The following is a 19,662-nucleotide window of genomic DNA, read 5'->3' on the forward strand; positions in this document are numbered from 1 at the left end:
AGGTATATTTGGTGCAAAAGTCCTGAGCAGTTGTGACAGTGAATTTGTATCTGTAGAAAAAGAGTCACACATGTGTATCAGTAAAGTTGAAGTCACAGAGAAGGAGTTGCACACCTGTAGAATTTTTTTGTGTCCCACAAATACAACTCAACAGTTACACCTTCTCAAATTCTTCATTACAAGTACACAAATCCTCTGTTACAAATCACAAATCAAGAAATTCCTGCTCTCACACATTTTGCTCCAATAAATGCAGCAAAAATGGTGCAAAACACATTTGCACACCTGTATCAAAGAATCTGAAGCTGTGGACAAAATTTGAACATCTGTAAATCAGTATGTGAGTCCGTGTAATGAGAGTTGCACACCTGTAGAATTCTTTCTCACAAATATACATTTTTTTCTTGGATATTTTTTCAGCACACATACAAATCAGTAACTACAACTGCTTGAATCTGCTGCTACGGGTCACAAGTAAGTAACTACAACTGCTTGAATCTGCTGCTGAGGGTCACAGATGCCGTTTTCCTCTTTCAAATCACAAGTCGCCCGCGCTCTGACTTTTGCACCAAATATCTCAGCGTACTTGGGGCAAAAGTGATTTGTGTACCTGCAAACGCGATTCGTGTCTGTAGAGAATGGGGCGGGCTTTGTTCGGGGAACAGAGAACTCCAATTGGCCAGTTCTTCTTCTTCTTTGAGTCGTTATGGTGGTAGGCAAAGTTGCTTATACGCCATTGCCGCCACCTATTGGCTGGAGCGTGGAGCCGACCGTGGCATCTTAACAGGAAACATCCCGCCTAGCCATCAGCCAGAGCTGCGATCGCGCCTTGAAAAGAACGCCTTGACTCAGCGGAGCAGTTGGCGTGTGATGTTTAAGGTACGTATGTTTTCTGATATCACCACCGTTATACGTCTGTGTATCGTTTCATTATGCACTCCAGTCAGCTACGTTGGTGAAACATGTTTAGTTAAGTTAGCTCCCCTTGCCTCCCGAAACGTAACGTAGCTAGCTAACATATTATAACGTTAGCTATGGTATCTAGTCGTCTGTCGATATACCCTCATATTCAGTTATGTGCATTGATTCTGTTTTGCCTTCTAGAAATATGTCAGATCAGGCCGGGTCTTCCCAGGTGAGTGATTTACTATGATAAGAAAACCATGGTTAACATCCTTTTTTTGGGGGGGGGGGGGGGGGGGGGACGAACGTTATAAAGCAATAAATCTCTGTTGGTAGTAGTTTGTTAATTGCGAATGTAGAGAACCGTTCATCCTATCTACTTCTCACTTAGTACATGTGTCGCTAATGACCCAAGGAAATGTTGGAATTTAGTGCGATTTGGACACGCGACACTTTCAATATTAATCTACTTCGATTAAATAAGGGAACACACACTCCCCCTTTTGGTCGCCGCTCAGTCGCAGTACACTACAGACCAACTCTTTTTCACTCCCAGTGAGTTACCAGCACGATCTGATAACCTAAAATAACTATAGTTGCAGTGTTTATTTAGCAGGCGTCTAACATAACAAGGCTATTTGAAAACTGTGGGCCACAGAAAGTTCCCTAGCTTTCCTAAAGTTAACCCATTTTCCCCGTGAAGCAAAGTGTATTAAACCGGTGTTTTTAATCACAAGTAGCCACTACTTTTGTGTTTTTCGGTGAACCACAGTGTATTTCATCGGTGTTTCTGATCGTGAGTAGCTGGACTTGGTGAGTCTATTTCCCCAATGAATGACCTGAATCACGCACTCCTCCACTCGTGAGTTTCTTATATAATGTTGAAAAATAAATACATAGATATACAACTTGCTCATGTATACCTCAAAAAACATTAATGTGTCATGTTTAAGTTGTTCTGCATTTCAATTCTGAGAAAGTTTGTATATAATTACATTGTTGTATGTGTCATAGCAGTCTTTTTGAATATGAGCTCCAGTGTTTTTCTGATCAGAAATTTGTCTCTGTTGTTGTTATTATTATTATTATTATTATAAATATACAGCAGTGACATGGACATTAGATGATGATGATCAGGTGATTGACTTTTTACTGAAATATTAACAAGATAAGTTCTGCAATTTATTTGGGGTAAATTAATTGTTATTTTAATTGAGTAATAAAACAATATTCTTCAGAATAATCTATACATTAGTGGTGAAGAGTTATCAGAGAAATCATAAAAAAAACTATAGTGAGACCGATGTAGAGAGAGAGTGTTAGGGTTAAGCCTCTCTCTACATGGAAGATAAGATATTCCGTTATTCTTCCCACAACAGGGAAATACACATGTCAGGTTAACCCTTACCCCCTCTCTCTGTCTCAGTATTGCTGGTTATAAATACTTAACAAGGCGTCAGCTAATTGGAGTTGTAATGTTAACCTTTTGACAAATCTGCACAGTCAGTGTCAGTGTGAAGTAGTTTGAATGAGCGGTTTCTCAAGGAAGCTACAAACAGCAACACCAGAGGTCAAACAATTGGCCTGTTACAAAGAGGCAGATTTTGAACCGGCACTGCAATATTTTGTATTGATGTTAGGAATACTATAGTTAAGTAAAGGGATGTCAGAGTTTACATTACAGTTAATTTAAAATCTAAATTTCCCATTAATGACTGTATTTCTCCTGCAGGGAAGTGCACCTTGTAGTAGGTGCATTGTGGTAGAACTACCAAATGCCATATTGAAGTACAATTGACATGTCTGTTCAGGCCTCAGGAATATATGGCCTGTCCATATAATAGTACTGTAACGATTCATTTTAACAATGATTCGATTCATATCACGTTTCGTGGTTAACGATACGATTCAAGGACGATCGTCTTTCACTTAGAACAATACGATCCGATACGATTCAGTGACTTGATATCGATTCAGTAACTTTTTAGCCAAATATTCAACCAGTGTGACTGTGAAATAAATACCTGGATACTGGACAGTGCAGGTGAAGTGTCAGGTTTAAATTATGGATATAAACAAGTACACAACAATTAATGGCAAATGTATTAACCTTTTATTTGAATGAAGTGCAACCAGGAGGTTAACCTTTTCTGCTCTCATTTTCAATATAAAAAGTAGGGCTGCCCCCAAATAGTCGACCAAGCACTGGTCGACCAAAAAGTCATTAGATGACCAAAATTTCATTGGTCGATTGGTCGCAGAAAAAAAAACTGACTGGCGGCTGGACTGTGTATAAAAGGCTGGAGGGCTTTTAATTTGAAGGGCCAGATACAGGAAGTCGTGACACCCACTCACTGTCAGTGTTTGTTTTTTTTAACACGGCAGGTCCCTCCATCGGGGTTAGACAGTTAACAATTAATCAACCAATTAATAGCCAACCATGTCGGGAAAGACATCTAAAATATGGGATCATTTTGAAAAGAAGAAGGATGACCCAAAGAAGGTGACATGCAAACTTTGCAAGAAAAACTTCGCCTATCACTGTTCACGACGAACATGGTGTACCACCTTAAACATGTAAGTAGCCTAGCTACCTGCCCATGGCAGCCGAACGTTTGAAAGCAGAGATAAATACATTTTATTATTGTTATGTGCGCTAGTATTAGACTATTCGTGTGTACTGGGAAGGCTAAATTATCCAGCTCACTATGTTTTACTTATTGTGTAAATCTCTCTACAGGCGCATCCACTTTACCGCAGAGACTTTTTAAATTTTTTTTAATATATACATTATATATATGCGTCGATTAGTCGACTAATCGCTCTGAATTGACGACCACTGGTCGACCAAGAAAATCCTTGGTCAGGGGCAGCCCTAATAAAAAGAGTATAGTAAGTGCAACCAGCATTTCTTCAGGTTGAATTAATAGTAGGTTTATCTGCTACTTCTGCTGTTGTTTACAACATAAAAAGAGTAGTTGTTGTCACTCTGAGATTTGCGCTACTGCCGGCGTGTGCCGATGACATCACAGACAGTCAGACTGAATCGAGTAACGTTTAATGTGTCTTTATCGTTAAAAGTGCTAAAAAAAACACACATCCATTAAGTTTGCCATGCTTAAATCCAATGTGCAATTTCCAAGTATCGATACAAGCCCGGAAGGCCAACTTGCCGAGCACAGATCGATGAAGTTGGATCGTAGGAACATAAATTGAGTAATCGATTGAGTAGATGAATCGTTACACACCTACCATATAATCAACAATACATTAGAAAAAGCTTTTTGCAAAAGTGAGTCTTTTATGTGTAAACATGCTGTCTTGCAAATTTTGCACAGTTTCCAAATGCATCTAATTAAATGTAATTTCCACATCTGTCAAATTTACCAGCCCACAACAAACATTGAGACAGCAGTTCGTACGCTTCTGCACTGCATAAGAGGTGAAAGGGACAGCAGACCTCATGCACCTCAACACACAGCTGCACAGTCTACTGCCACTGGACCTACTACAGCTGCTCAGCCTACTGCCTCTGGGCCTACTAGCAGCAGACCTGTAAGACCAGCTACTGTACACCAGGAGATGCAAAGGTAAGTGACTGTTTGACTAAGATAGAATATATAATGTTTTATTATCTTTAAAGAAAAAGTTTCATAGTGTTCTAACAGTTTTCAACAGTTGAAAGCCTCTATTTAATCTGAGCTAAATTAGGCAACACAATGCAAAGCATTTATCCAAGATTTAGGTTTTTTTTATTCTTGCTACATCCTTTCATACTACATACTTTGTTGCAAGTGATTTGTAGCATTTGTATGTGTCAGTGAAGGAATTACTAAAAACTTGGCAATACTGCCAGTATACTGCATGTATTTAAACTGACAGTAATGTTGAATTTTATGGTTTTAAGTATTAAAACAATTACATTTATTTAAAAAAGTTGTCCTTTGATATTTAGATGTTCACTCAATAACTGTCTATGCTTCATCCAAGATGTTTCCCAGCATTGTATTCTGGAGGCCAGAAACGCAAAAGGAAGTCAGCAGATCCTCCATGTATGTCGGTGGTAAAATTTATGGAACTGCAGTTCTGCCTACAACCTACAAACACAGACAAAACACCAAAGGATGAGGCAATGCTCCTGCAAGCAGGTCTTGGAAGGCGGACCATAAATGTGCCTAACAATGCAGATCACGCAGAGGTGAGCCTTAAGAATAAAGACAACAATGAACTCAAGCAACATCATAGTAGTTTTTCAGCTGATATTTCAAATCTTGTGATTTCTGCCGTGGCCACCATACTGCTGGTAGATGGTGGGCAGTTAATTCATCATTGAGCTTATTCACTTCATCTAATACAGAAACACCGGTCGTAAAGATACTAAATCCTGATGATATGCTATTCTTAGTGATGGCGCAGTTATATTGATTAACCAGCAAGGTGGCAGGACAGCTAGTTACATTACGAAATATCAGAGCTCATTCACATCAAATCACTTTTGCTCTGCTAATCTCTGATATTTACATTGTGATGGCACACCTGTCTGCTGCTCTGCTCATTTGCAAGAGCCTGGGTGGGTCATCAATGTAACAGGCTGCACCTGAGAGGTGGGAGGGGCAAAAGTCTCAGATGGGCTGCTCTCCAAGGCTGATCTCTTACTCTCTGGGCAGCTTCATCTTGGCCTCATGGCCTCTCCATTGTTTTAGTTATGCTTTTGGTTATGGTTTGTGCATCTATTACAATGCTCTATTTTTTCCCAAGTATCATTATTATTGTCAACCATCTCTGTCTAGCACATTAACTGGACTATGATCTTTTTCTGCCGTCTACAGCTGATGACATTATTAAAAGTGCGTCCACAATGACCGCATTGCTAACTTTTTCCAGATAAGCAGAGTACTGTTGGAAGAATTTCCCAAAATGCGAGATGTGCGTGGTGGTTGGCTGCTCAAAAAAGCTTCAGGTGATATTCTTTTTCCGTTGTTGCATAACATATCTAAACCTGCTGTATATATAAAAGATATGCATGAAAAGGTTGTTAAACGTTACGAATGTATCGTGATATGTTATCTGGAATGTCAATGTTTTCTATGATATATAGAAAGATTAAGCCCTTAGAATGAGCTAATAAAATGTTTTCATTTCTAAAGGGGGAAGTGGACAAAGAAAGACCACTCCACTGCCCCAGGGGTCCCAAGGGTACACTGCAAAGATACTTCGGTCTTCATCAAACAGTGGGAAAAATGTGCTATACATTGTCCCTCTTCAAGAAAAAATGGATACCACCCCGCTGCCGTATGATGCTGCAGAGTTCGAAAAAATGCCAAAAAACGAATGCATGACCTGTGGCTGCTTGATTCCTCTGCCCCTGATTCAGTTCCATATTCAGTCCTGTCAAGACAATGTAAGTTTTCATAAACATCTTTAATAACCAAAAAAGAGTCTTCTATACCTTTAAGTTCCTCAGCTGTGATTGTATGAACTCCTGCACTGCCTGTGTACTGTGACTTAATATTGAGCTGACCATTGTGTTTTATATTACCCAAAAGAGAGGTGCATCTGAAGAGGAAGCGGAACAGGTTTCGGATATCATTTGTGTGGTAAGATGTCACTGATGTTTCAGTTATAATATTGAAGCAGCATTTTAGATAATTACACATACTGATATCACAGACATCAGCATGTTATCTTCTTTGGTTCATTTACCACCGTCGTATTGTCAAGTTCAGGTGTGTTCATTTATATACTCCTTTGTAACCTGCTTGGCCCACAGGACTTCTCCTGTCCAATTTGTGGAAAGCAGTTTCCTGCAGAGACTGTTGCCTACCATGCAAGTTCATGTGGGGAAAGGTATTCCACTCATTATAACAAACTAGTTCTGTGCCTGTCCAGAAGGTGCCTTTTCGTAACAGGCTGATTGTAACTTTCTTGAACTACTCATCCAAAATACTTCTTCACACTACTTCTTCACTTTTGATGTTTAATTTAAAGATATTTTTTTATTACTCAATTACACGTAATGCTCCATGTACTAAGCCTGAGTTGGCTGGGTTTGATTCCCATCAGCGCCCTTTGCTGCATGTCGTCCCACCTCTCCCATATTTCTTGTCACTTTGGCTGCACTATCAAATGAAGGTAAAAAGCTACAGGCATATACATATATCACGCACACATGTAACGTCCAAATCGCACCAATTTTTCTATGATCATGAGTATGCACATCCTCGGGTTACCAGCAAGACACATGCCAAGTTTGAAGTAGTTTGGATGAACAGTTGATAGGCCATTCACAAGTGAACAGAGTTTTTGCTAAATAGTAAGATGTTGTTGTAAAATCTTAAATTTAGTTTAAAGTCATCCTTACACACTAAATGAAGAGTCGGCACTGTAAACGGCAAATGATTTAACATTTATGTATAGGTTACTTGATTTGTAGCATAATGCTCTAGATACTCATTTCATATGCATGTGTTGCAGGTAGTAGGTTGGCTCAATGGGTGCAATCAGGTGGGCCTCATGGCACAATGCCATATGAGGTCTGCAGAGGTCTTCTGTATTTTGGTTGAACTGTGATGTTTAGACTATATACATTATTGTATTTCTGCTTATTGTTGTTTCTTTATGCTTTATGTTAAGGTTTTCTGAGTTTTCTTCAACTCCATCTGACTCTGAGAGTATGCACATGGTCAGCACACCTGACCCTAGACCTTGCACATCAACTACCCTGCCGCTTGACGATGTCCCATTGTCCAGACCAATCGAAACAGATGATTTGGGTTAGCATTTATTCATTCAGAGTTAATTCTAATACAATACAATTAGTCATAATTGTGTAATATGGTTAAAATGACATTGCTTTTACAATAAATGCCACAATTCAGAAATGCAACCTTACATCACCATACACTTTGCAATGTAGATGTTGCAAAATGAGTCAGCCTGGTTTTCATTCTTTATAATAGTCTACATGGTCCACATGGGCAAATACAGATCATGTAGACTATATAGACCAAATGTTGTTGAATTTTCACTAACCAGTCTTTGTGTATTTGCTCATGCAGTAATGAGTTAAGTGTACTGAGTGAGCAAGGAATGTTGACCACATTGATTCAGACATCTTGTTATAGCTAGGGTGTGATTATCACTTTAAACAAAATTTCTTTTTTCATTTCCAGCTTGGAAAAGCATTGACGATCCAGAAGTGGCAGCAGACCAGTACAAAAAGCAATGGCTACAGTCCAGAGAAGATGAGCCTACCCTAAAAATTAAAATTGACATCACAGAAGATGTAGAGGACCAAGAGGGCAGAATCCTCTCCTTTTATAAGGCTCCCAACATTGACTGGGCAAGACCTTTCCAAGCGAAACTTCAGGGTACTGTAACTTAACTAAGCTGTACGCCTTACTGTTTTAATTGCATGTAAAGAGAATGATGGTTGTCTGTTCACCTGTTTCTTGCTGTTTTCCCCTGAGGACGTGTGAAAAATATTTTAATATTGATTTTAATGAAACATAATGCCAAAATTGTGTGTGTGTGTGTGTGTGTGTGTGTGTGTGTGTGTGTGTGTAAAATTATACCTGAATAGGCATGATTAGTACTAGTGTACACTTTTAAACTTTGTCTGTGTTTTTAGGAGATGTGGCCGTTGGAGATGGTGTGAATCGACACTTTTTCAGTATGGTCATGCACAAGTTGCACCATGGTTTCACAGTTGATTTTGGTAAGTCCTCTGGACAAATCTGCTACGTGAATAGACATAAAAGTTAAGGAATATTTGAGTAAATAAAGTTATTAAATATTTGAGATTCGGAAGCATATTATAGGTAATAATTTTGGCTCACTCTCAATCTGAATTTTTATAGATTGTCAGAAAAAACAAAAAGCTATCTGTCTCATTGCACATTCCTAATGTTTGTCAAACTTTTTCATGATAAAGTATGTATTTCTTCCTTCCTCACTGGAGTATTGCATAAAGATTGAACGGCAGTCAAAAGAAACGATTATTTTGTACTTTCTGTTTTTGATTATTTCTCTGTAGGAAATGCATGCGGCACGTTGCTGTTTGAGGGCCAACCTGACCACCTAATCCCTTCCACCTCCCAAGTGTTGGTGCAGAATGAGATGTTTATTGTGGCAGGAAGAATGATAGGCCATTCTTTCCTTCATGGTGGCCCTCGTCTGACAGGTGTTAGCCCAGCAGTTCTTCATGTGCTGTTGGGTGATCCACCCCAGACATCCACCATCACCCTTGAAGATGTGGCGGACATGGACATCAGGGAGACCATAAAACCGGTAAGTATAGAGAGGTGCAATGCACTCCATCAGCAACTGTTTCATTTGAATCTTTGTACCTCAGCACATTGTATTAAATGAAGCTATGAAAGATGTAAGAGTGCATATTGTCAGCTTTAATATTAGGGTATTTACATCCTCAACAGGTGATGTAGAAAAAGTTGTATTTTTCAATCTTAATTTTGAAACACAAATAGCCAAACAGCCGTCAAGCAGCTGTCCACTCACTTTAATTCACATAAAAGTGGTGAGTGTAAAAAAAAGAGCCATAACTACCATACAATTCACCTGATATGAATGTAAATGCTCATATCATAACATTATATTCTCAAGCACTTAACCTCAAATATATTGTTTCTTGCCAAGCCCAATATGCTATATTTAATAGACAGCAGTGTCACTGAAAATTTGGACAGCACTCAATGTACATGTACATGTACATACAATTTAAATGTTATTGTGGTTGGTCTCATTTTGATTTAAAAGCTGTATGAAGATGGACAATCAAGCAGGAAGAGAGATGAATGCAAGAACCAATGCAGTGCACTCACTCTGGATCAGAGGGCAGCTATAAATGCGTTGGCAATGGCATGGGACCTCCCTGTATTAACAGAAACCAACAGCACCTGGCTTCTTCACAATCTGCTTCAGCATGCAGTAAATCCCAGTTCCAACACTCGATCCATGAACGATTTGGATTTAGATTTTGGTCGCTATGGTGTTTAAGTATTGTAGAGCAAGTTTCTTTGTAGTCTAATGCTTTAGATTATCTTCTATCTTTATCTTCCATCGCTGTTTTTATTCCATGTAGTTTAACTTTTTGCTTTTGTACAACTGAAATTTTCATTTCTGAATAAACTTATCGAACACCCTGAATCTTCATCATAGGACTACAACAATAGACAGTAATTACTGTATGTGATAGATTGAAGAACTTTAGACATTGCAGATAATTTGCAGACAGAAATTAAACAAAAGACATGGTCTTGACAGGAGAGACTAATTATTATTTATCCATGATTTATTTTAAGGTGCTTGGGCGAAATGTGCACCAACTGAAGCAGCTCAGGCAGGGACTGAAGGAGTCACTGATTTTGCCACTGCTGCAATCTCGACCAGACACTGTGGCATCAGTTTTTCCATGTCAGTTGAGGGCTGTATGCAGTGCCCAGGTAGTGCATGTAATTTTTCTCCCCAATAATAAACCATATCTTAAGTACCATCTGACCATTTTAAACTATGTACCCTCAGTCTGAATGAATACGTTGAAGTAAAATGAGTCAAAGAAGCCACACAAGAATGAAACCTGCAAATGGTGATATAATTTGTGTATTGTCATAATCATCCTGTTTTTTTAATTATTGCAGATTGTTTTAGACCAAATCAAATGGCCTGAAGCAGGATCATTGGAGGATGATGACAGCGATGGTTACTCGGTTGATTCCAAATGCCGAATTATGGGGTACTTGCGTGAGTTTGTGAGAACAGGTATATTGCATATCGATTGCATACTTTTTCCTTTTTCCACAACGTCCCTCCCACAGTAATAAGGTTTAAAATGCATAATTATTTTCTGTCCTGTGTACTTGTACACTATATAGTCTGTTTACAGACTAGCACAGTATTTGTCTATTGTACTGTAGCATGTAGTCACTCACTTATCTCAGTTTTCAATTGTTCGAGAACTTTTATTGTTGTTCTTTCGCTGTCTTTGCTTTCAGTGTCCCAAGAGCAGCTGAAACAGCTAGTCAAGTTCTGGGTTGGATGGGAGATACCCATGGCTGACATGAAAGTGGAGGTGGTGCAGGCAGAACATCCAACTTCATCCACATGCTTCCGTACCCTTCGCTTGCCTGTTAACTACAACAGTTACAGCGAGTTTAGCTCTCACTTACAAAACTGCATTGCCACAAATGACAGTGGCTTTGGATTGTTGTAGAGTAATACTACACCTGTTAAGAATGTTAACAAGAGTCTGAACAGAATGTTAAGAGGGGTTTTTTTTGTGATAACATTTTTATTTCTTTTTTTTTTTTTGCAAACTTACAAAGAAAAAAGAAACACAGATGTGTGCCCATAAGAAAGACATTTCATTTGAAAGAAACAAAACACATACAAAATAAGTAATGAGAAAATAATTAATTTTAACACTTACAAATTCACAAGTTACCTCTTGTTTTCCATTTAACTGCATTAATGTAAGCAACTACAAGGAACTTTATTTTTATTTTTTATTTACAAAAGCTTTATGGGCAAACTTTGTTAAAGCAGTCAGTGTACATTTAAGTATTCACTATTTTCATTAAACATATTTCTAGCTTTTCCATGTTGTTGAACTTTATTCAACTCTGTTTTGATTTATCACAGTCCAGTCCACTGTTCAGGGCTACACATAGCCAATGCTGTGCATATACTGCAGTGCAGCTAAGTATTTGTCCACCCCCATGCACGTTGAGGGTCCCATTGGGTCCACAGCAGCACAGAGTCCAGCCAGGTTCTCAGGTCTCAGGGGGCAGTCACTCTCAGGGATGTGCACACCATAGTTTGGATTGCTGGGTGTAAGGCCACTACTCTCCCAGTCAATTGGTGGCATGCGCAAATCCTGTAAGATACAAAGTTATTTTGTGGTATAATTTTTCGACAAGACGTGACGTGCTGAAGAAAGATAAACTGCAATGCCAGATAATAATCAAATATTATGTTGTGTGTTGATCAAGTAATACAATAGTGTGAAGAAAATGTTAAATGCCTAATATAGGGATAGTAATCATCCAAAACATATCTTATGTAAGCATCACTGCACCATGTATGACTTGTTGTGTGACCACAGAGTGAATCTGACCCCATGTGTGAACTTTTGAAATTACAAAGTGCACTCATATAAAACTTACTTAAAAAAATAATCACAAGAAAGAGATAAGGGTGTCAAAAATGCAGCTGTAAGTAAGTAAAAATAAGGACAAGAAGAAGTCAAAGACATAGCGGTGTAATGAGGATGGCGGAAGAGGTTTTAAAAAAAAAATATGCCTGTACATATTTGGGCAAAGCCGGATTTCTCCTTGAGGGTCTGGAAAAACCCTAAAATGCCCCACAAGTAATGATGTAATGAAATAATGATATTGACCAAAGAGAATTATAAAGATGTCAATTTTCTGCCAATGTGAATGTTAAGAGGTTGGTCAATAGGTGTGGGAAAAGTGAAATCTAAAGGGAATATAAGCTAATGCACTAGCCATTGAAGCTCAGAGGCAAGTTTTTTTTGCTGCTCAAGACTCTGACTCCTGATGATCTTTTTGAACACTATTGAGAAGCTTTTTTCCTGAACTGATTGAACATTGCTAAAACCACCTAAAATTTTGGTCCAGTGGCCTGGGACTTGGGTTTCAAGGGACATCAATATTCTTACACAACACTTCAGCACACCTTCAGCCAGTAGGGGACAGAATCAGAGGAACCCACCACCAGAGGCGTCCACACCCTCTCATCAGACCCACAGGCCCAAAATTTAAAGGTAAGCAGAGCCTGTAATATCTGCAAATTTACGTAGTGGTGTCTGAGTGGAAGGTGTGGTCCGCCCAGGTAAAGGATAGCCTCATAATTTATGATTCACCCCTTTCTGAACCTAACCCTTAACCCTCTAAATTAATGATCACGGGAGTCAACAGGGCAGCAGTGTGTGTTCTGTGTTACTGTCTGTGTCTGTTTCCATGTCTCAGCAAAACCATGGTGAGGAAAGAGTGAATGAGTGTGATGAGATTATGCTCAATGTGTGCATTGCATGCTGGCTTGTAGCAACACAATTTCTCTTGCCTCAACTCCGTGATGTGCCGACTATATTTCAGAAATAGTTACCTCATCATTGTACTCTTCAGAGTTGCACTGTAGTCCCATGTGCCAAAGCTGGTTGGGAGTGCGATTTCTCTCACTTGAAATGGGATGATTGTCCCAGCCATCCCTGAAAACATCAAGCTGTGCTTGCAAGCGGGGAATGAAGACCCAGTGGCAGCAGAAGAGGTGAGTGCTACTGGAGAGATCAAGGAGACCATCCTCCTCCAGGTGATGCAACATGTCATAGAAGTGGCACGTGACTGCTCTGAAGACATCTCGCCAGAGACGTTCAATTCTGTTAAAAGCACATAATTTAGAATTCAAATTATTTCAGCATTGAGAATACTTGCATTGAAAAACAAGTAATAAAGTCAGCCGAATACAGTTATTATTGTACCATGCTAATAAAAGAAAGACATGCCAAGACAGTGAAAAACTGAAAGAAGCCCATGCAAGCTAGCCACCATACTGCCCTTGAGATCCCTAAAACAGTTTATGATGCCCTAACTGAACTGCATTGCCTAGCGTCTGTACAAAATGAAAAGGAACAGTTTCCCTGCATATTACTGGGTTGTAATATTTAAGATATGTGTCTAAGCTTCTTGATATGTGTGTATCTGTACAGTGATTTAAATAATGATGAGCTTGATGCCCTGGTGTCAGCCATCCACTCCAGCAACCCACATGCAGCTGCAGATCACTGGTGCTTTAGCATGAATTGAGGTTGGTTGTGTTTATTAAAAGGAAATCTATTGCAGGACTTATGGTAACATACTTATGGTAATGTTTTTCCATTAAGGTACAATATGGTGATATTTGAAGGAACTGATGGCTTCTCAAGGAAGGTAGTGATGATAATAACTTGAAGGCCCTTTTCACAGCATGTGTTTTTTAAAAAAGTACTATAACCACTGTATAAAGACTAGTAAATTGTTAATGCTGAAAACCTGAAGTTACATAAGGACAGCAAAGAATTTTAGTTCAAAGTTACGGTCAAGATTTTCATATTTACCAAAGTCACATCTACAACATCAAAATGTTCTTAATAACAGACATCTCTTCTATTTGCGTAAACTGAATTGTTACATACATGTATACCCTATACACACTGTATATTACATATTCTCACCCTCTTAAAGTAATGGCTTATGTCATATTTTGAAGTTTTCTAAAAACAGAAAAAACTGAACCAAATATCTTCTATCCGTTTTTTCTGTTTTTAGAAAAACTTGAAAATGACTTAGGCCAATATTTTAAGAGGGTGACGATATATGTATGTATGTGTGTTTTCATAAGTACCTCTGATTATGCACACTTTTCCCTGCAATGAAGCTGTTTCTCCCAGCTCCTCGGATAGAGAACATAAGGCGAGCCACATCAACATTTTCCACTCCATGGTCACCCCGAACCCTAGAGAATTGAATGTGGTGTAACTGAGGACAGCATATTTTTACACTTCCTTCAGATGCAGCATTTACTATGAAGAACAGTTAGTGTGATATAGTTAAGGGTAGGATATATCAATTTAAATGTACAGGATTTACCTTTGTGGTAAGCCATGTTTCTCAACAGCTTCACTGAAAAAGGCAAGGGACGTGGAGGCCTTGTTGTTATTGGCAACACCAAGATACATAATCTATAAAATAATACAGAAAAACCCCATTATACCCTAAATCATACATACTATAGCAACTATCCTGACCTTATTAGTCACACAGTTGGGTGCAGCAATGAAAAACAAACTGATGTCTGTTACTAAGAAAATTTTGATGTTGTAAGCATGATTCAAGTAAATATGACATTTATGATCTTAACTTTTAACAACATTAACAATTTACTAGTCATTATATAATGATTATGCTACCTTAAAAACACATGCTGTGAAAAGGGCCTTTAACTTATTATTATCACTACCTTCCTTGAGAAGCCATCTATTCCTCCGAATATCACCATATTGTACCTTAATTGAAAAACATTACTATTAGTATGTTACCACAAGTCCTGCAATAGATTTCTATTTAACTAACACAACCAACCTTATGAGTTTGTGGTTTGTGTCGATATGCACCAGTGATCTGGGGCCTGGGACAGAGTATGTTCTGCGTACCACACACCGCAACTCTGACATTCTTGACACAATCCCTGCAGTGTCAACTCTGTGCATTGATGCACGAACCCTCTCCCACTGAACTCTATGTCCCTGAGCTCGCAGCAGTCCCAACATCATTCTGTACCCTGCATGAAGGTTGCTGGAGTGGATGGCTGACACCAGCACGTCAAGTTCATCATCATTTAAGTCACTGTACAGACCCCTCACAGAGAAACCCCAATGACTCATACGTCTCTGCAGCGTCCACCTAGAAACCCCAATGAGCTTGGCAATATACTTCACAGTCAGGCCCATGTTAAGGAGCTCAGACACATACTCTTTGCATATTGCAACCGTGGGACGACCAGTATTTCCCCTCTCCAGAGAAACTGTTACAAATGTCTCCCTTTCATTTTGCCCTGACACTAGGCGATGTACCTCCATTAGGGCATCATAAACTGCTTGAGGGATTTCTAGCACGCTTGATAATGCACTAAGAAGAACCAGCTCCTGTGAGCATATGAAGTCAAGGTAGTCTCGGTCCAGAGGGGCACGATCAAGCCAACTTGACAATCTATTGAAGAGTCTGTCCAGTATTTGGCTGAGCACCATTTCCTGGAGGAGAAACAAAACATTCTGGTACAATGATGTCTCTAACATTTTGGGGCTGGGGGAGGGGAATATGTGACACGCTTTGTGCTTATATGCTTTGGAGGTATACCCAGATCTTTTCTGCCTGGTTGTGATTTAGACATGATCCAAGCACAGTTCAGTAAACAAATACGAGTAAACAGAGGAACTGCTGTTTATCTGGATACAAAAGCAGTATTAAGTTTTCATTTCTCAACAGATTTCATTAACTCTTTTATATATTTCATGGGTTGTGATCTACATAGAGAACAAAAGCAAAGTTTTGTCTCCAGTTACATAGAATTTTGTATTTTTGTCTAATTTTGTGAATGAGGCTATACACTAACAACGGATTAAAGTCACATAAAAAAGGCAAACCTAATAAATGTCTGTATGTAAATGTATGTCTGTTTTAGTGTTCTTTATATAATGAATATGTTTGCTGTTTACCTTGTAGTTAGACAGCCTTTTGAAGTTTGTGTTGCTTGTTAACTCATTCTCTCCCCAGCACCAGTGTCCCTTGACAAAAACAGTGATTTTACCTCTCAGAGCTCAGAAGCTGCTGGTCAACTTCTGCCTCACTCAGTCAGTTTAATTGTGGTATTTTGTGATTTTGATGTTGGAATGAGTCTGAATTTACTGAAGTCACACAAACAGCCCAATCAAAGTGGCAGTCAGAGACCAGCAGCTCCTCTGGTGTGAGAGGTTAAAATTATGTTGAAGTCAAGGGAGTTTAGTGCTGGGAAAGTGATTTAACAAGTGTGTTAACGTTTCAAAAGAGTCTGTCTAACACTAAGTTAAAGCACTGAACAAATTCTTAATATACCCCACACTTAAACAGTGATTTTATTAGGTTTGCCTTTTTTTGTGTTAAAAATATATTTTGCTGCCATCCACACAGCAGTACACAGTCCAGCTTGATGTTGGTACTCCAGTCTGCATCTCTGTACCACAGTCTATTGTATGTAATACACTGACTGTGTACAAGTACCTCATACAACCACAATTCAAAGAACCCAAACTATTCTTTAAATACTACTATTTAAGTAAATCATAATATTTCTTCCACCACTGCCTACACATACTAGCCTTCACCTTATTGTTTTATAATTATTTAGGAAACATCATTCATCATTCATGTTAAGTAAATACTCACGATATGACACTCACCTGGGAAGACCCGGCCTGATCTGACATTTTTCTAGAAGGCAAAACAGAATCAATGCACATAACTGAATATGAGGGTATATCGACAGACGACTAGATACCATAGCTAACGTTATAATATGTTAGCTAGCTACGTTACGTTTCGGGAGGCAAGGGGAGCTAACTTAACTAAACATGTTTCACCAACGTAGCTGACTGGAGTGCATAATGAAACGATACACAGACGTATAACGGTGGTGATATCAGAAAACATACGTACCTTAAACATCACACGCCAACTGCTCCGCTGAGTCAAGGCGTTCTTTTCAAGGCGCGATCGCAGCTCTGGCTGATGGCTAGGCGGGATGTTTCCTGTTAAGATGCCACGGTCGGCTCCACGCTCCAGCCAATAGGTGGCGGCAATGGCGTATAAGCAACTTTGCCTACCACCATAACGACTCAAAGAAGAAGAAGAACTGGCCAATTGGAGTTCTCTGTTCCCCGAACAAAGCCCGCCCCATTCTCTACAGACACGAATCGCGTTTGCAGGTACACAAATCACTTTTGCCCCAAGTACGCTGAGATATTTGGTGCAAAAGTCAGAGCGCGGGCGACTTGTGATTTGAAAGAGGAAAACGGCATCTGTGACCCTCAGCAGCAGATTCAAGCAGTTGTAGTTACTTACTTGTGACCCGTAGCAGCAGATTCAAGCAGTTGTAGTTACTGATTTGTATGTGTGCTGAAAAAATATCCAAGAAAAAAATGTATATTTGTGAGAAAGAATTCTACAGGTGTGCAACTCTCATTACACGGACTCACATACTGATTTACAGATGTTCAAATTTTGTCCACAGCTTCAGATTCTTTGATACAGGTGTGCAAATGTGTTTTGCACCATTTTTGCTGCATTTATTGGAGCAAAATGTGTGAGAGCAGGAATTTCTTGATTTGTGATTTGTAACAGAGGATTTGTGTACTTGTAATGAAGAATTTGAGAAGGTGTAACTGTTGAGTTGTATTTGTGGGACACAAAAAAATTCTACAGGTGTGCAACTCCTTCTCTGTGACTTCAACTTTACTGATACACATGTGTGACTCTTTTTCTACAGATACAAATTCACTGTCACAACTGCTCAGGACTTTTGCACCAAATATACCTTCATACAAATCTGTCACTGCTGCACAGCAACAGAGGAGAGCTGAAGGTCATTTTCGGCTGCGAATTTAAGAGAAACCCGTTAAGCAGCCTTAATGAGCGCTGTCCTTGGAGCAGTGCGAGCTGAGCGAAAACATCAGTCAGGCAGCCGGCAACAGAGGAAGAGGATGTGAAAGAGATGCTATATTCAGTGTGACTGATTGTCGTCGGAAAACAGAACCCGGCACTGTGGCTTCTTCCGGTGCTTCGGAATAATAATGAAATGAGTCGGATATCAAAGGAGATGAGAGGCACGAGAGAGCGAGGCGGAGAGAGAGAGAGAGGGGAGGCTGTGTTTTTACAGGAGACAGTGCTGCGAGGCGATGAAACCAGCCATTGATAAGAGAGGACTCATCAGAGGAAGTTCAGGTGAACTGAAGGTCTCGGAGGTTAGGCCGCACAACAGTAGGCGTATTCACAAACTGTTTGCTGCCAAAAACAGAATCTCGTTCTTTATTTCTCCTTCCACTTTCACCCTCTTAGCTTTGATCCCTCTCTCTTCTGTCTCCTCCTACTCTTTCTCACTCATGCCGCTGAGGGATTTGCCCCCAGTGAACTATACTGTTACTTGAACTATGCAGCAGATTTCGAATACAGAGGAAAAAAAAAAAAAAAAAAATGCAAAGTTGTATTTGTTTTGTTGATATCTTGGCAAGGGAGAAAATATTTTTCCTAATCCGAAGAGATTTGGAAATGCATCTCCTCAACAAGGTCAGAGAGGAGCAGATCGTTCTCCCGCTAAAGAAAACAGCAGCTCAGAGCAAAACTGAATCTCTAATGTACAGAGGAGCGCGAGGAAAGCAGGAGAGCGCGCAATTGAGCGGCGGAGAGAGAACGAGTAGTTTTAGCGTTCACTTTGAATTTTTTCGGACAAGAGTAACAAACTCCCGACAATGCTGTCGATACAATCAATTCTGCAGGAACAGATGTGTGGAGCGGAAGAACACTGCCCTTGGCTAGATCAGCGTGTTTCGTTCTCGTGCTTAATCATTTCAAGTGGTCGGCCTTCTTGTTGCCCCAGGTTTTCAAACCTTTTCAGGGTGTTGAAAAGGTTTGAAAAATTTCAAGGTTTTTTTGTTCTTCTTAGATTGAAAGAAGCATGCTGAACTTTTTCATTAAGATTTCATAAAAAGCGAGCTTTGAATAAGATTGTTTGAGAACACAGTCTCTATCTATCTATCTATCTATCTATCTATCTATCTGTCCATCTAAACATCTACCAAATCGACAAGTTTAGTTTGATTCAAGAAAAGTTTCACAAAACTTGTGGTAAACCTCTTTAGCTCTAACGGCTAACTCGTACAGTCATTCATATTATTTAATTCAACATTGAAATCAAAATCTTATATACTGTAAATGCATTCAGTATAAAGACTCTTACCTTTGGACAGAGCCAGGCTGTTTTCATTAAGCTAAGCTAACCAGCTGGTGGCTCAAGCTGTGTGTTTCCTGTAAAAACATGAGGGTGCTATCCATCTTCTCGTCTAACACTTAGTAAAAAAGCAAACTGTGTGATTGCATTTCCCAAAGTGTTGAACTATTCCTTTAACTAAGTGGAACGTCGTATGGGTGCTAACAGATA

The 19,662-nt window shown here is 39.3% G+C and overlaps 2 protein-coding genes across 7 annotated transcripts; one reads left to right on the forward strand and one right to left on the reverse strand.

The window, feature by feature from the left end:
* LOC311258927 (uncharacterized protein) lies at window positions 1–11,533 on the forward strand. 3 transcript variants are annotated; one of them, XM_084355635.1, is made up of 16 exons: window positions 1–474; window positions 518–879; window positions 4,294–4,493; window positions 4,894–5,101; window positions 5,788–5,863; window positions 6,051–6,304; window positions 6,450–6,500; window positions 6,674–6,750; window positions 7,537–7,676; window positions 8,076–8,273; window positions 8,534–8,620; window positions 8,939–9,192; window positions 9,679–9,849; window positions 10,224–10,364; window positions 10,560–10,680; window positions 10,914–11,533. In XM_084355635.1, exons 2-16 carry the CDS (start codon window positions 871–873, stop codon window positions 11,129–11,131), a joined length of 2,205 nt encoding a protein of 734 aa, XP_084211761.1. In that variant the 5' UTR covers window positions 1–474; window positions 518–870; the 3' UTR covers window positions 11,132–11,533. The 3 variants fall into 3 exon arrangements, with proteins under 3 accessions (XP_084211761.1, XP_084211760.1, XP_084211762.1); XM_084355634.1 differs by lacking the exons at window positions 1–474; window positions 518–879 and having other exon boundaries at window positions 3,865–4,493; XM_084355636.1 differs by lacking the exons at window positions 1–474; window positions 518–879; window positions 9,679–9,849 and having other exon boundaries at window positions 3,865–4,493.
* A 45-nt stretch (window positions 11,534–11,578) lies between these two features.
* LOC311258928 (uncharacterized protein) lies at window positions 11,579–18,019 on the reverse strand (the record flags this gene model as incomplete). Of its 4 annotated transcripts, none has more annotated exons than XM_084355640.1 (8): window positions 17,571–18,019; window positions 17,166–17,527; window positions 16,910–16,940; window positions 14,935–14,980; window positions 14,565–14,597; window positions 14,320–14,430; window positions 13,045–13,315; window positions 11,579–11,794 (listed from the first exon to the last, which is right to left on the reverse strand). In XM_084355640.1, the coding sequence occupies exons 4-8, from the start codon at window positions 14,949–14,951 to the stop codon at window positions 11,579–11,581; spliced, it is 648 nt and encodes a 215-aa protein (XP_084211766.1). In that variant the 5' UTR covers window positions 14,952–14,980; window positions 16,910–16,940; window positions 17,166–17,527; window positions 17,571–18,019. The 4 variants fall into 4 exon arrangements, with proteins under 4 accessions (XP_084211766.1, XP_084211764.1, XP_084211765.1 ...); XM_084355638.1 differs by having other exon boundaries at window positions 14,565–14,656; XM_084355639.1 differs by having other exon boundaries at window positions 14,565–14,656; window positions 14,935–15,724.
* Window positions 18,020–19,662: the final 1,643 nt, after the last annotated feature.

The sequence above is a fragment of the Pagrus pagrus genome (genome assembly GCF_965226575.1).
Source record: "Pagrus pagrus genome assembly, chromosome: 6".
NCBI lineage: Eukaryota > Metazoa > Chordata > Actinopteri > Spariformes > Sparidae > Pagrus > Pagrus pagrus.

Excerpts from the sequence above, each read along its gene's own strand:
- LOC311258927 (XM_084355634.1), top strand. The coding sequence starts at position 4,207 with ATGTGTAAACATGCTGTCTTGCAAATTTTGCACAGTTTCCAAATGCAT. Across the intron at positions 9,193-9,678 it reads TCAGGGAGACCATAAAACCG|CTGTATGAAGATGGACAATC; the intron begins GTAAGTATAGAG and ends TTGATTTAAAAG. Across the intron at positions 10,365-10,559 it reads GGGCTGTATGCAGTGCCCAG|ATTGTTTTAGACCAAATCAA; the intron begins GTAGTGCATGTA and ends TAATTATTGCAG.